The sequence below is a fragment of the Capricornis sumatraensis genome, chromosome X, assembly GCF_032405125.1.
Source record: "Capricornis sumatraensis isolate serow.1 chromosome X, serow.2, whole genome shotgun sequence".
NCBI classification, from domain to species: domain Eukaryota; kingdom Metazoa; phylum Chordata; class Mammalia; order Artiodactyla; family Bovidae; genus Capricornis; species Capricornis sumatraensis.
In genome coordinates this window covers 61967875-61983707 of record NC_091092.1, presented here as the reverse complement: position 1 = coordinate 61983707, position 15833 = coordinate 61967875, and the positions used below count along the sequence as shown (strand labels likewise).

At 40.9% G+C, this 15833-nt stretch overlaps 1 protein-coding gene across 1 annotated transcript in view; it reads right to left on the bottom strand.

Moving 5' to 3' along the window:
• F8 (coagulation factor VIII) overlaps positions 1–15833 on the bottom strand; it is a 144611-nt gene that overhangs the window by 24627 nt on the left and 104151 nt on the right. The window contains exons 15-21 of the mRNA XM_068962056.1: positions 9595–9748; positions 7773–7985; positions 7109–7337; positions 6737–6919; positions 4484–4600; positions 3406–3477; positions 2129–2214 (exon numbers count right to left, since the gene is read on the bottom strand). Of these exons, the coding sequence (XP_068818157.1) occupies positions 2129–2214; positions 3406–3477; positions 4484–4600; positions 6737–6919; positions 7109–7337; positions 7773–7985; positions 9595–9748 (1054 nt within the window). The remainder of the gene's footprint in view (positions 1–2128; positions 2215–3405; positions 3478–4483; positions 4601–6736; positions 6920–7108; positions 7338–7772; positions 7986–9594; positions 9749–15833) is intronic.

Here is a 15833-nt window from a genome sequence, read left to right as displayed (position 1 = left end):
ACATCCTTAGTGCTGCACACCTGGACCCCATAGCAGGTGCCTCCCTGACACACCAGCCTCTGACTGGACAAAGCCATTTGCCTTCTCTGTCCCCAGACTACCCGCCTCCCACCATCACTATCAGTGCCAAATTACTGTCCCTCCTGCAAGTGTTACTGCAGAAACTCTTTCTCCTGCTTAACCTTTCCCAACTCATCCAGAGAACTTTCAGGTGGCTTCTTTTCTGCTTCCAGTCCACTTTGTATATAATTTCATTATAGTAAATTATTGCACCCCATTGTAAACTTTTCTTTGCTTTTTGCCTTCCTTGTTAGACTGAGATCCTGAAGGCAATAAGCCTGTCTCAGTCACCTAACCTTTTCGTGTCTCAATTTCTTGCTCCGTACAGTGGAGTTAATAATGGTATTTATCTCAAAATGTTACCAGAAGGATTACAGAGTTAATACATGCAATGTGCTGAGTTCACTGCTGGCACATACTAAACATGTAATATGTTAGGTTTTACATTCTCTCTAGCCCTGGCACCTAACATGGGATCGGATGAAATATTGATCCTTAGTAGTAAGGAATGGTTGGATCTGAAAGAAGAGGGCATGGGTCACACAAGCATTACAGGAATTTTGACATCAGTTGGTACCCTAATTTCTCCCAGATGCCTGGCACACTCAGCTAGGACTGGTCTGGACTCTTGTACTTAATGGTGATTTTTCTCAGTTGACTCTAAGCTCTATCTATTCATCATTCATTCATTCATTCATCAAAGAATATATTTTTAGCATTTGTTATGTGCCAAGCACTCTTCTTGGAGAAGGAAATGGCAACCTACTTCAGTATTCTTGCCTGGATAATTCCGTGGACAGAGGAGTCTGTCAGGCTACAGTCCACAGGGTCACAAAAGGTCGGATACGAATGAGTGACTGAGCACATGCACTTTTCTGGGTACTAGCAACAGAGTTGTGAACAATAAAAAAAGCCCTGCCTTCATGGAACTTACATGGAGAAGAAGGAGAAGGGTGTGCAAGGAAGGAGGCATGTTTGAACATTAGTCCTGACTGCTCACATGTTGACATGATAATATTTTTGGATATGTTGGATTAAAGATAATGTATTATGAATTTTTTTGGCAGAGCCACACGGCCTGCAGGATTCTAATTCACTGAACAGGGATTAAACTCAGGCCCTTACACATGTGCTTTGCATTTGTGGTTCACATGATATTTCTGTTGGCCAGCGCTGCTCCAGAGGACATGGGGAAGGGAAAAAAGATGAAAGACTGAGTCATTGAAAAAAAAATTCAGTTAACCTAGGGACACTTTCAGTAATGACTCCAAGTTGGTTGACCAGATTTGGCCTAACTTTAGCAGGCGTTTCTTACTACTCTGTGGTGTAGAATTTGTGAAGAAGATGCCTTTGGTTTTAGAAAAAGAAGCAGCCACATTTTCTTGCCTTGTGGGACCAGGGATCAAGCCATTTGTTTTTGTGTTAACGTGAAGGAATTGGAGGACTCAAGGATACCTAGGCAATTGAAGACATCTAAAAAAAGAATATGCAGTCTTTGGAGGTGGTAAATTTGATGTTATAGAAAGATATTCAGAGATTCTAATCCCAGTAGAAAGATCAAACACACAGTGTAGGACTTCCCTGCTAGCACAGTGGTAGAGTCTGCCTGCCAGTGCAGGGGACATGTGTTCGATCCTTGGTCCTGGAAGATCCCACGTGCCTCAGGACAGCTAAGCCCATGAGCCACAACTACTGAGCTTGTGTTTTAGAGCCTGGTAACCAAAACTACTGAAGCTGGTGCTCTGCCACAAGAGCAGCCACCACAGTGAGAAGCCTGCACATAACTAGAGAGCAGCTCCCACTTGCCACAATTAGAGAAAAAACTGCATAATGAAGACCCAGGGCGGCAAAAATAATTAAAAAACAAAATACAGAGCACTCAATTCTATTCCTGAGTCTTTCAGTCCTGACTCTTTTGGTACAAATCATAAGCCACTCTGTTCTTCAGTTCTTTCCTCATCTATTACTTGGGGTTTGATGAAAATGACTTAGGTAGGAAGGAGGTATACAAGGCATTGAGCTTGCCAAAGGAATGTGTGATGTGATGGAATGCAATGCATTTTCTAACCTTGATCCAAGGAGAGGGATCCTTGGTGCTCCAGGCATTGATTGATCCAGAATAATGAAGTCTGGCCAGCTTTGGGGCCCACTGTCCTTTGCTCGAGAAAGGGAAGAGAGATTAGATTCAGCTGGGTTGGTTCTGGACACGTAGGAATAAAATTACTCTCTTGAGAAAGGTTAATCCTAGCTGTGAAGACAAAGGTATAAAGCAGAGTAATATCAATGACTACTGAAGTGTTTGGCTTGTCCTTCTTGTATATTTTATTTTCTAAAATTTAGTAAGTTTGTTGATTGTCTGTACCTCTACTTAGCTAATACTAATGTGTCACCAGCACCATCAATTAATATTATTTCTCTATTATATAATCTATGTTCACTGGAGAGAAATAAGAAATAAAAAGAAAACATAAGTTAAAAAAATAAAAGAAGTATAAAACATCATCCACCCAAAGAAAAATAGTACTATTTTGGTATATATTTCTCAAACATCTTTTTCAAATGTTTTTTTCCCCTCTAAAATGGAGTTTGGCAAACTTTTTTCCTGTAAATAATTTAGCCTTTATCATCTGGTGTTGTGACATTTAAATGCTGTTGTAGAGTGAAAGCTACAGAGACTTCCCTGTAGCTCAAATGGTAAAGAATCTGCCTGCAATGTAGGAGACCAGGGTTCAATCCCTGGGTGGGGAAGATTCTCTGGAGAAGGGAATGGCAATCCACTCCAGTACTCTTGCCTGAAGAATCCCATAGACAGAGGAGCCTGGCAGGCTACAGTCCATGGGGTTGCAGAAAGTCGGACATAACTGAGCAACTAACACACACAGACACACACACACAGTGAGAGTGCCCACAGATAATTGTAAATGAACAAGTGTGGCTTCTTTATGAACACTGGAATTAGAATTTCACATAATTTTCACATGTCATGAAATAGTCTTCTTCTTTTGTTTTCCCCCAATCATTTAAGAACAGAAAAATAATTCTTAGCTTGAAGGCCATACAAAATCAAGTGATGGACTGGATGTGACCTGTGGGCTACAGTTTGAGAAAAATGCAGCTTCATGCTACAGCGAAGAGAATGGATTGAAGGGAAGCCACGTGGAAGGCAGGCAGGACATTTAAAGAGGCAGATGCATTACTTGGGTGAGAAAAGAAAATAGATTGAGAAGCACCTATGGAGTAGAATTTATAGAAGCATGAAGATGGATTGTTTATCTGAATCTTTCCAACAGAAATAAAAAACCATATAATCAGCTCAGTGCTTTGAGAGAAAGGAATACTGTTTACCATATTGTCCTGAAGCTGTAATCTGAAAATCTCTAATGCGTCCAGAAGCCATTCCCAGTGGAATTTGACACTCTGAAATCAAACCAGGGGAGCACAATCGTTAGAAGTGCAGAAACAGAGCTTCACAAATGCAGGTCAATGAGAACACCAAGAAATGCTCATATTTTTTAGTGTATACTACATGGCAAGAATTGGATGCAAGATTTTTATTGTACTATCTCATTTAACTAGTTCCAACAGGAAGGCACTAGAACTACTCAGATTTTGCAACTGAGTAAAGCAAAAACATTACTTTGCCAACAAAGATCTATCTAGTCAAGGCTATGGTTTTTCCAGTAGTCGTGTATGGATGTGAATTGGACTATAAAGAAAGCTGAGCACCAAAGAACTGATGCTTTTGAACTGTGATGTTAGAGAAAACACTTGAGAGTCCCTTGGACTGCAAGGAGATCCACCTAGTCCATCCTAAAGGAGATCAGTCCTGGGTGTTCACTGGAAGGACTGATGTTGAAGCTGAAACTCCAATACTTTGGCCACCTGATGGGAAGAACTGACTCATTGGAAAAGACCCTGATGCTGGGAAAAATTGAAGGCAGGAGAAGGGGATGACAGAGGATTAGATGGGTAGATGGTATCACCAACTCAATGGACATGAGTTTGAGTAAATTCCGGGAGTTGGTGATGGACAGGGAGGCCTGGCATACTTTGGTACATGGGGTTGCAAAGAGTCGGACGTGACTGAGCAACTAAACTGAACTGAAAACTAGGGTCCATCCATAAGTATACCAGTGGTTCTCTTCTTGTTGAGGATTAAAACTCAACTTCTTCCAGATGATATATGAGAGTTACACTTCGTAACAGGACCAAAATTAAGCTTCAAAATTTGCTCCTGGAGCGCTTGGGACTTCAGTGTTAAAGTGTTCAAAGCTTCAGGCAGATCCGCCCTCCTCTGAGGATTCTGATTTCTGCCCGCAATATTCATTTTAGATTTGGTAATGACTGTGAGCTTGAATGAAGTTCTTGGCAAAGGCCACCCTTCGAGGAGGTGGAAAGCAGTCAAGTGCCCAGTGCCACTCACCCTTGCTGTACACCAGGAAGAGAGTGCTCATTCCAGCTTGTAGGTGCTCGCCAATAAGACATTCTATCCGCCAAGTCCCAACCTTGGATGGTAGCATTTCCACGGTCTCAAAGACACCTTAGCAAAACCAGAAGGCAGAAGAGTGACTTCCTCTCACCAAAATGGGCATAAGATACATCAGATTATGCAGAACATCAGAGGAGATCTAGCCAAGTCAGTTGCACCACTCTTTGACCCAAAGTGCCTGTGATGTAGCCCCTGCAGCTGGAGACTGGAGGTGAAGTTCTGACCCTGGGGAAAGGGTGAGAAAGAGTACCTGGACGCTTCAGGGGTGGAGACGGGAGAAAGCTACTGCATTAGGACTGGCCTGCACTCTCAAGGCTTGGCAGAGCCAGAGGTGGATTTCTCATTGACAAGATGTGGGCTCCCTGCCTCAATGAGTAAAGTAACCCTAGGAGCAAGAAGCTAGAGGTGAATGCTGAGGGGCTGAAAGCTGAGTGATAAGTGACCATCCAGAATAAAGGTAAAATCAACCAAGTCAAGAGGATTTCATGTAAGAGGGTCCCCCAAAGGAGTTTCTGCAGAGCCCCTGAAAGTACCCCACCAGAGAAAGAGTCCTCTTTAAATATCTGCCGTGCTTCCCTGAGAGCTCAGTAAAGAATCTGCCTGCAATGCAGGAGGCCCCAGTTCAATTCCTGGGTCAGGAAGATCAGCTGGAGAAGGGTTAGGCTACCCACTCCAGTCTTCTTGGGCTTCCCTGGTGGCTCAGCTGGCAAAGAATCCGCCTGCAATGCAGGAGACCTGGGTTTGATCCCTGGGTTGGGAAGATCCCCTGGAGAATGGAAAGGCTACCCACTCCAGTATTCTGGCCTGGAGAATCCCATGGACTATAGTCCATGGGGTCGCAAAGAGTCAGACACAACTGAGCGACTTGCACTTTGACTTTTCACTTTCACTTTAAATATCTGCCAGGTGCAGACAGTGGTGATATCCCTTATCTCTCCCCCCTCCAAGCTACGGTTCAAAGCAGCAACCAGCCAGGAGTGCAGGGGGAAGCATAGGAAGGAGATATTGAGGTTAAAATCAAGTTCCGAAGCTAAAGGCCAAATTAGTGATCTGGAAGAGAAACCTAAGGACATAATGCAAAAAGGCAAGCAAACAGAAGGAAATGAGGGAAACTGAGTCATAGAAGATGAAGAAGTCCATGACTTTTCTAATGAAAGTTCTGCAAGGAAAGAAAACAAAAGGAGGGGGCGGGAATCAGAGAAATGATAAGGAGAAAAATCCTCTAAAGCTTAAGAATGAAATGCATGATTTCAGAGCGAAAGGGCCCACTGAATGCCACAGCAGAGCACTTGTCATGAAACCCAGAAGGAGGTGCCTCTTGCTGAAAATCTAGAATAAAACCTTATAAAAGGAAATTCAGAATTTTAATGAAGAATGGAATTTCCCCGGCAGTCCACTGGTTACAACTCCATGTTTCCATTTCATGGGGCGGAGGTTCTATCCCTGGTCAGGGAACTAAGATCCCGCATGCCGTGTGGCACAGCCAAGAAAAAAGGGGGAAATTTTTCTTTGATTAATGTGTTGAAGTGGACATTATGATGTCTGACTTGAATTTTCTTTGTGACGTGAAGTGACTGCAGGCCTGTCAGCAAGAAAAGTCACTGGGCTTATCAGAATTTTACACAGAAACAGAAGTTTAGTTCCACTATTAAACCTATTTTTTTTCTTCCTTCTGTTTTGCCTGCACTGTGAGGTATATGGGATCTTAGTTCCCCGATCAGTGATCAAAACTGTGTGCCCTGTGGTAGAAGCACTGAGACCTAGCACTGGATCACCAGGGAAGTTCAGAACCTGTTTTAAAGGAACATTTGAGAATTAAGATGATATTCTGTTTTGATCAACAGTGGAAGCAGTGTTTGATCAAAATTTGTTCTTCATACATAAACCAATCACTCTTTGGGAATCACTAATTGGTGATTGGAACCAATCACTATTGGTGCCCTGTGGGATTCGAGTTGGGAGAAAAATCCTCTTTTTCTAGGAAAGTGCTGGGACATCCATTGTCCATTGATTCTGCTCTGTTTCCTTTACAGCACATTATCTGTATCTTAAATGATCATGTTCGTTTGCTAAGTTCTTTATGATCTCTCTTCTTTGTTCAAGGGACATATCCCCAGGGCCTAGACCTTGAAAGGAGCTCCTCAGCAAGCACAGGAAGTTGAAGACAGAGCGCAAACTGGTTTGTACCTGGGTAGAGATTGTAGACCGCCATTTTATACTCCTCCGTTTTTCGCACAGTGAACACATGGCCACTGAAATGAATGGAATGGATATTTTCATTGCTGCCCATGCTGAGCAGATACCACCTAATCCTTTGATGCTGAGCCATGACTAAGCCAGGGAGTGTATCCATCACGTAGCCATTGATTGCTAGACAAAGAACACAGAGAAACCTGTTAATGTCTATTGTGCCTGGGTCTTTCCCTCCATTCCAGCCAAAAGGATGGATTCCTAGGAAGATTGCACTCTCATCCATATACTCTCAAATCGTGCAACATCCCAGCCTCAGGCTCCAGGCTCACTTCATGGCAAATGAGATTTGGGTGTGGACTGCATTACCATGGAAGCGATACTTTTCTTGAAAAGTAGGGTCCTCTGGCTGGACATGGCAGGGCGCCACACAGTTCCTTGCCATGTTTTCGGCAAAGTACCAGCTCTTGGTCTCATCAAAAATGGTGAAAAACAGAGCGAATTCCTGTACTGTCACTTGTCTCCCATGAGCAGCACTCAGCGTGTCCACGCGGCAGATCAGAATGGGGCCAATCAAGCCTGAGTGCACGTCTTTTTCCTGAAAGGAAAGACATTAGTTCTAGGAGCGAATGTTCTCTCACTCAGGAACCAGAGGGGATTTCTCATCAGCTTTTATGACCCTCCACCCCATTCTGCAGCTTCCCATGGGACAATTCTTCCTCTTTAGTAGATTCCTGAGTGATATGTCTAAAACATAAATATGCTGATATCTCCCCTATTGAAAACTTCCCATTATGCTGGTGATAAATCCCACACTTCTTAGCAGCTGACACAAAGAAGACCTTTTCTTTTTTTTTAACACTTTACTTTTTGGCTGCACCTCAGGGCATGTGGGATCTCAGCTCCTGACCAGGGATTGAATCTGTGTCCCCTGCAGTGAAGGCACAGAGTCTTAACCATGAGACTGCCAGGGAAGTTCTGAGACCCTTTCTTTCAAAGCAGGAAAGGGCCAGCACAAAGGAGCCCTGCTTACCAGATCAACATCAGAAAAGTAAGCCCAGGCTTTGCAGTCAAATTCATCTTTGGTGGGTGCCATATGGTGCTGCACTTTCCAAAAGTAGCTTTGGGTTTCATTAGGCTTGACAAACTTTTTTCGAGGTTCTGCTCCTTGTCTCTGATCTCCGTTATAAGAAATAAGGCTAGAATAGAAGGAGTAGGGACGAGAGGCCTGGTTTTTGAAAGTTACCTGCAGAGGAAGAGAGAAAAAGGCAAGTATTATGTTTTAGGATCTTGTAAAGTTCTTACATCCCTAATAGCAATGCCTATTTAGGGGGTGTTATCCAGGTTTTCAATACCTGGAGGAATCGGTATGTTATTAGAACCCAAACCTAAAGATCTGTGAAAGAAACAGACATTTTTCATTTCCACAGTCTTTAAGACATGAACTCACAGTTACAAAGGAGAAAATTGCTAAATCCTTAAAAGAAATTCTAAAGTAAAAGAGAAAATATGACCACAGGAGTTTTAAGGGACCATAACCCCAGGAACTGATCCTCTTAAAGTTCTTCATGACAAATGTCAGGATGATTACATATGCTCCTTGTACAAGACTTTTTTTTTTAATTAAAAAGTTATACATTTTCATGGGACATATGGAAAGTAAAATTCAAGTCAGAATAAATTCACTCACAATCCTATAATTTTAGAACCTTCTATATCCTTCCTGTAAACAATCAGTTGGGACAATGGATGACTGTTTCTAGAAAAAAATAAAACTATCTTGATCTTTGGCTCATACAGCACCAAAGCAAATTCTAGTCTACAGGAATTATTATTGGATTAAAAAGTTAGATGTTAAGAAATTAAACTGTAAAAGAAAGTTGAAGAAAATATAGGTGATTTTAAGAAAATAAATCTCTGTATAGGAAGGATTTTTATAAACATAAAAGCTATCAAAGTGTCATAAAGGAAAGATTTATGGGTTACTACCTAAAACTTCAAACATATTTTATTTTAAAAATCACTATATATAAAATTGGGCTTTCCTGGTAGCTCAGACAGTAAAGAATCTGCCTGCAATGTGGGAGACGTGGGTTTAATCCTTGGGTTAGGAAGATCCCCTAGAGGAAGGCATGGCAACCCACTCCAGTTTTCTTGTCTGGAGAATCCCATGGACAGAGGAGCCTGGCAGGCTGCAGTCCACAGGGTCATAAAGAGTCAGACACAACATATATAAAATTAAAAGAAAATAAACTTAGAAAAATAGTATTCACTAAAATGACCAATGATCATTAATATATCAATGATCTATAATATATATGGTAATACAAATTAATAAGAAAAGCATTTGCTCCAAAAATTCAACTATGCAAAGAACATTAACAGATAATTTGTTAGAGAAAGACTTAAAATGTTCCTGTACATTGCACTTCTGGAATTTTATCCTGGGAAAAGAGTTGTGATGACATCATTACTTAAACAGTGGAAAAAAAAGAAACTATCTAAAAGGTTGTTCAAAGAAAAACAGTTAAATAAACCATAAAATCATATAATGAACTGATATTTTTTCAGTTGAAAAACATATGTAGTGTTTTTAATAACATAAAGAATGTTTATAACATTTATTTTAAAAATAAGTAGAATGATGAGTTGTATAATTTTGAATACATAAAGAAAATACATAGGAAAAACATAAGAACATACAGAAAAATGATAATTATGGGGTTATTTTTCAATTTTCTTATTTTCTATACTTTAAACTTTTTGAAAGTGTGAAAACAGTATTTTTATAATCAGAAATTAAAAAAAAACATATATGGATCAATTTTCTTGAAATCCCATTGTCCTCAACTTACCATGATATTGTCTTCCACTTCTGCTCTTATATATGGTCCCAAGAGTCCCAGGTGTTCATTTAATTGTCCACGGTATACGGCCTGAGTAAAGGAGCCATCAGTAAATTCCTCGAATACCACCTTTTTGAACTGAGGGACTCCTCCATTCTGAGACCTGGTGAAAAAAAAGCAGAGGAAAAGCAATATCTTCATGGCCTAGGTGAGTAGAAAAGAGATGCATTTGATAGAACTGATAATGAATTCCTACTTTTGCATTCCAGTCCCGTATAATGAAAAGGACATCATTTTGGGGTGTTAGTTCTAAAAGGTCTTGTAGGTCTTCATAGAACCGTTCAACTTCAGCTTCTTCAGCGTTACTGGTAGGGGCATAGGCTTGGATTACCATGATATTGAATGGTTTGCCTTGGAAATGAACAGAGATCATTCTATCGTTTTTGAGATTGCATCCAAGTACTGCATTTCGGACTCTTCTGTTGACCATGATGGCTACTCCATTTCTTCTAAGGGATTCCTGCCCACAGTAGTAGATATAATGGTCATCTGAGTTAAATTCACCCATTCCAGTCCATTTTAGTTTGCTGGTTCCTAGAATGTCGATGTTCACTCTTGCCATCTCCTGTTTGACCACTTCCAATTTGCCTTGATTCATGGACCTGACATTCCCAGGTTCCTACGCAATATTGCTCTTTACAGCATCGGACCTGGCTTCTATTTCCAGTCGCATCCACAACTGGGTATTGTTTTTGCTTTGGCTCCATCCCTTCATTCTTTCTGGAGTTATTTCTCCACTGATCTCCAGTACATATTGGGCACCTATCGACCCTGGGAGTTCCCCTTTCAGTATCCTATCATTTTGCCTTTTCATACTGTTCATCAGGTTCTCAAGGCAAGAATACTGAAGTGGCTTGCTATTCCCTTCTCCAGTGGACCATATTCTGGAGTAACGGGCAAATTTGGCCTTGGAGTATGGAATGAAGCAGGGCAAAGGCTAATAGAGTTTTGCCAAGAGAACGCACTGGTCATAGCAAACACCCTCTTCCAACAACACAAGAGAAGACTCTACACATGGACATCACCAAATGGTCAACACCAAAATCAGATTGATTATATTTGCAGCCAAAGATGGAGAAGGTCTATACAGTCAGCAAAAACAAGACCGGGAGCCGACTGTGGCTCAGATCATGAACTCCTTATTGCCAAATTCCGACTTAAATTGAAGAAAGTGGGGAAAACCACTAGACCATTCAGGTATGACCTAAATCAAATCCCTTATGATTATACAGCGGAAGTGAGAAATAGATTTAAGGGACTAGATCTGATAGACAGAGTGCCTGATGAACTATGGATGGAGATTTGTGACACTGTACAGGAGACAGGAATCAAGACCATCCCCATGGAAAAGAAATGCAAAAAAGCAAAATGGCTGTCTGAGGAGGCCTTACAAATAGCTGTGAAAAGAAGAGAAGCAAGAAGCAAAGGAGAAAAGGAAAGATATAAGCATCTGAATGCAGAGTTCCAAAGAATAGCAAGGAGAGATGAGAAAGCCTTCTTCAGTGATCAATGCAAAGAAGTAGAGGAAAACAACAGAATGGGAAAGACTAGAGATCTCTTCAAGAAAATTAGAGATACCACAGGAACATTTCATGCAAAGATGGGCTCAATAAAGGACAGAAATGGTATGGACCTAACAGAAGCAGAAGATATTAAGAAGAGGTGGCAAGAATACACAGAAGAACTGTACAAAAAATATCTTCACAACCAGGATAATCACGACGGTGTGATCACATACCTAGAGCCAGACATCCTGGAATGTGAAGTCAAGTGGGCCTTAGGAAGCATCACTACGAACAAAGCTAGTGGAGGTGATGGAATTCCAGTTGAGCTATTTCAAATCCTGAAAGATCATGCTGTGAAAGTGCTGCACTCAATATGCCAGCACATTTGGAAAACTCAGCAGTGGCCACAGGACTGGAAAAGGTCAGTTTTCATTCCAATCACAAAGAAAGGCAATGCCAAAGAATGCTCAAACTACCACACAATTGCACTCATCTCACACGCTAGTAAAGTAATGCTTAAAATTCTCCAAGCCAGGCTTCAGCAATACGTGAACCATGAACTTCCGGATGTTCAAGCTGGTTTTAGAAAAGGCAGAGGAACCATAGATCAAATTGTCAACATTTGATGGATCATGGAAAAAGCAAAGAGTTCTAGAAAAACATCTATTTCTGCTTTATTGATTATGCCAAAGCCTTTGACTGTGTGGATCACAATAAACTGTGGAAAATTCTGAAAGAGATGGGAATACCAGACCACCTGACCTGCCTCTTGAGAAACCTACATGCAGGTCAAGAAGCAACAGTTAGAATTGGACATGGACCAACAGACTGGTTCCAAATAGGAAAAGGAGTATGTCAAGGCTGTATATTGTCACCCTGCTTATTGAACTTATATGCAGAGTACATCATGAGAAACACTGGGCTGGAAGAAGCACAAGCTGGAATCAAGATTGCCAGGAGAAGTATCAATAACCTGAGATATGGAGATGACACCACCCTTATGGCAGAAAGTGAAGAGGAACTCAAAAGTCTCTTGATGAAAGTGAAAGAGAAGAGTGAAAAAGTTGGCTTAAAGCTCAACATTCAGAAAACGAAGATCATGGCATCTGGTCCCATCACTTCATGGCAAATAGATGGGGGAACAGTAGAAACAGTGTCAGAATTTTTTCCGGGCTCCAAAATCACTGCAGATGGTGACCGCAGCCATGAAATTAAAAGATGCTTATGCCTTGGAAGGAAAGTTATGACCAACCTAAATAGCATATTAAAAAGCAGAATATTACTTTGCCAACAAAAGTCCGTCTAGTGAAGGCTATGGTTTTTCTAGTGGTCATGTATGGATGTGACAGTTGGACTGTGAAGAAGGCTGAGCGCTGAAGAATTGATGCTTTTGAACTGTGGTGTTGGAGAAGACTCTTGAGAGTCTCTTGGACTGCAAGGAGATCCAACCAGTCCATCCTAAAGGAGATCAGTCCTGGATGTTCTTTGGAAGGACTGATGCTGAAGCTGAAACTCCAAGTTTGGCCACCTCACGCGAAGAGTTGACTCATTGGAAAAGACCCTGATGCTGGGAGGGATTGAGGGCAGGAGGAGAAGGGGACGACAGAGGATGAGATGGCTGGATGGCATCACCGGCTTGATGGACATGAGTTTGAGTGAACTCCAGGAGTTGGTGATGGACATGGAGGCCTGGTGTGCTGTGATTCATGGGGTCGCAAAGATTCAGACCTGACTGAGCGACTTAACTGAACTGAACTGATGATGAATTGGAAGTGTCATGGGGAGGGGAAGGGATAAAGAGGGATTAAAGATAACTTCTAGGTTTCTAATTTGGGCAAATGAATGGATGGTGATGCAATTCATTTAGCTGGAGAACCCTAGCGGAGTAGGTTGGGGTATACAGTTTGGATACATATGATTTATACTGGCAAATTCACAGAGATCAGGAGTCCAAAAGAGGGGTCTGGATGAAGATCATCCATATTTAGGTAATATCCAAATCATGCAATATGTGTTAGTCACTCAGTCATCTCTGGTCTGACACTTTGCAATTCAGTGGACTGTAGCATGCCCAGTCTCCTCTGTCCATGGAATTCTCCAGGCAAGAATACTGGAGTGGGTTGCCATTTTCTTCTCCAGGGTATCTTCCTGACCCAGGGATCAAACCTAGGTCACCTGCATTTCAAGTGGGTTCTTTACTGTCTGAGCCACCATGGAAGCCCTTACACATGCAAGTGGCTTATCAAAGTGGTCAGTTTTGTTATGTCCTCGTCTTACTCGACATCTAAGTAACATGTTTTGTAGTTGATCACTCTGTCCTCCTTGACATACTCTTCAGGCTTCTCTAGTATGTGAGATCCATGAAAGCAGGGGGGTTTGTCTGTTTTGTCCACTGCTGTACTCTCAGCTGCTGGAACACGTGCCTGGCACATAGTAGGTGCTCAGAAAATATATGTTGAATGTTGAATGGATGTAGGGTTTATAAACATATTCTAAATATGAGAGCCTCAGTGTTCAGTCCTTGGGCCACTTTTTTTTTACTTTTTAAAAATTCTGCTAAAATTGTGAACTTAAAATGCATGAAACATAAATGCTTTTGGTTCAAAAATGCAACCACTACCAAGATCAAGAACTTTGCCAGAAGCCCAGAAGTCTCACTGTTATCTGCCTTTCCAATCACATCCTTTCTGTTTCCACTAAAGGTAAACCCCATTCTGATGTTTATAAATATTTATTTCATTTTGTTCATAATTGTACCAATTATGTCTACATATCTAAAGCATATAGTTTATTTTTGCCTGTTTTTGAAGTATGCAAATGGAATCATATTGCATAGATTCTTTAGTTTCTAGCTTCTTTTACTGAGCATTATAGTTGTGATTCATCTTCATTGTGTGTAGCTACAGTTTGTTCATGTGTATTGTTGTATAGTATTCCATTCTGCAAATATAACACAATCATGGGCACTGGAGTCGTTTGTAATTTTTGGTGCTTATACATAGTCCTGCTATGAATTCTTCAAATACACGTCTTTTGATAAACATATATATGCATTTCTGTTGGGCACATATCTAGGAGTGGAATTGCTGAGTATGCATATGTTCAGCTTTGGTATATACTGTTGTTGTTTAGTCTCCAAATCGTATCTGACTCTTTTTGCAATCCCCTGGACTGTAGCCTGCCACACTCCTCTGTCCATGGGATTTCCCAGGCAAGAATACTGGAGTGGGTTGCCATTTCCTCCTCCAGGAGATCTTCCCAAACCAGGGATCGAACCTGTGTCTCTTATGTCTCCTGCATTGGCAGGTGAGTTCTTTACCATTAGCACCACCTGGGGAGCCCAGGCAGATAATACCACACTGTTTTCCCAAGTGGTTGTATCATTTTCCATATTCATCAGCAATGTATGAGACTTCCATTTGCTCCAAATCTTCATAGACACTTGATATTGACTGTATTTTTGCATTTTGGGCCATTCTAATGGTTAGATAGCAGTGTGTATGAGGTTTTGTTTTGCATTTCCTGGTTAATAATGAGGTTAATTAAGCATCTTTTATTATGGGTAGTAGTCATTTGGATTTCCTCTTTTGTGGTATGCCTACACAAGCTTTTTTTATTTCCCTGTATTTTGCCAATTTTTCTATTGAGAAATCTGATTTTTTTCTTATTGATTCAAAGGAGTACTCTATATATTCTTGATGTAAGTCTTTGATGGTCTTTTGTGCTGCAAACATCTTTCCTTCTGTGGTTAATTTTCCATTCCCTTTTTGTTATCTCATGATGAGCATAAGTTGGTAATTTTAATGTAGTGAAATTTATTTAAAATTTTCATAGTTAATTATTTTTGTATCTTAATATCAATTATTTCTTTTCTTACCCTGACATTGTTGAGATATTCTCTTATTTTTTCTTTCTAAGAGGTTTATGGTTTTACATTTATATTTAGGCTTGGAACCCACAGTGAGTGGATTTTTGAGCCTGGTATGAATTAGAGATCCAATTTAATGTTTTTCCATATGTATATCAAATATTTCCAGCATATTTATTGAAAACTGTTCTTCTGTGACACCTTTTTCATAAGTCAAATGCCTATATATGTGTGAATCTAGTTTTGCATTTCCTATTCTGTTTCACTGACTTATTTGTTTACTCCTATGCCAATTATTACTCTCAGTTCAGTTCAGTTGCTCAGTTGTGTCTGACTCTTCATGACCCCATGGACTGCAGCACACCAGGCTTCCCTGTCCGTTGGCAACTCCTGGAGCTTGCTCAAACTCATGTCTATCCAGCCAGTGATGCCATTCAACCATCTCATCCTCTGTCATCCCCTTCTCCTCCTGCCTTCAGTCTTTCCCAGCATCAGGGTCTTTTCCAATGAGTCAGTTCTTCACATCAGGTGGCCAGAGTATTGGAGCTTCAGCTTCAGCATCAGTCCTTCCAATGAATATTCAGGAGTGATTTCCATTAGGATTGACTGATTTGATCTCCATGCATTCCAAGGGATTCTCAAGAGTTTTCTCCAACACCATAGTTCAAAAGCATCAATTCTTCGGTTCTCAGTTTTCTTTATAGTCCAGCTATTACATTACCATAGCTTTAAAATAAGTCTCAATGTGTTATATAGCAATTCTTCCTATCTTGTTCCTTTTCTTCAAGAGGGTCTTGGCTAGGGACTTCCCCAGT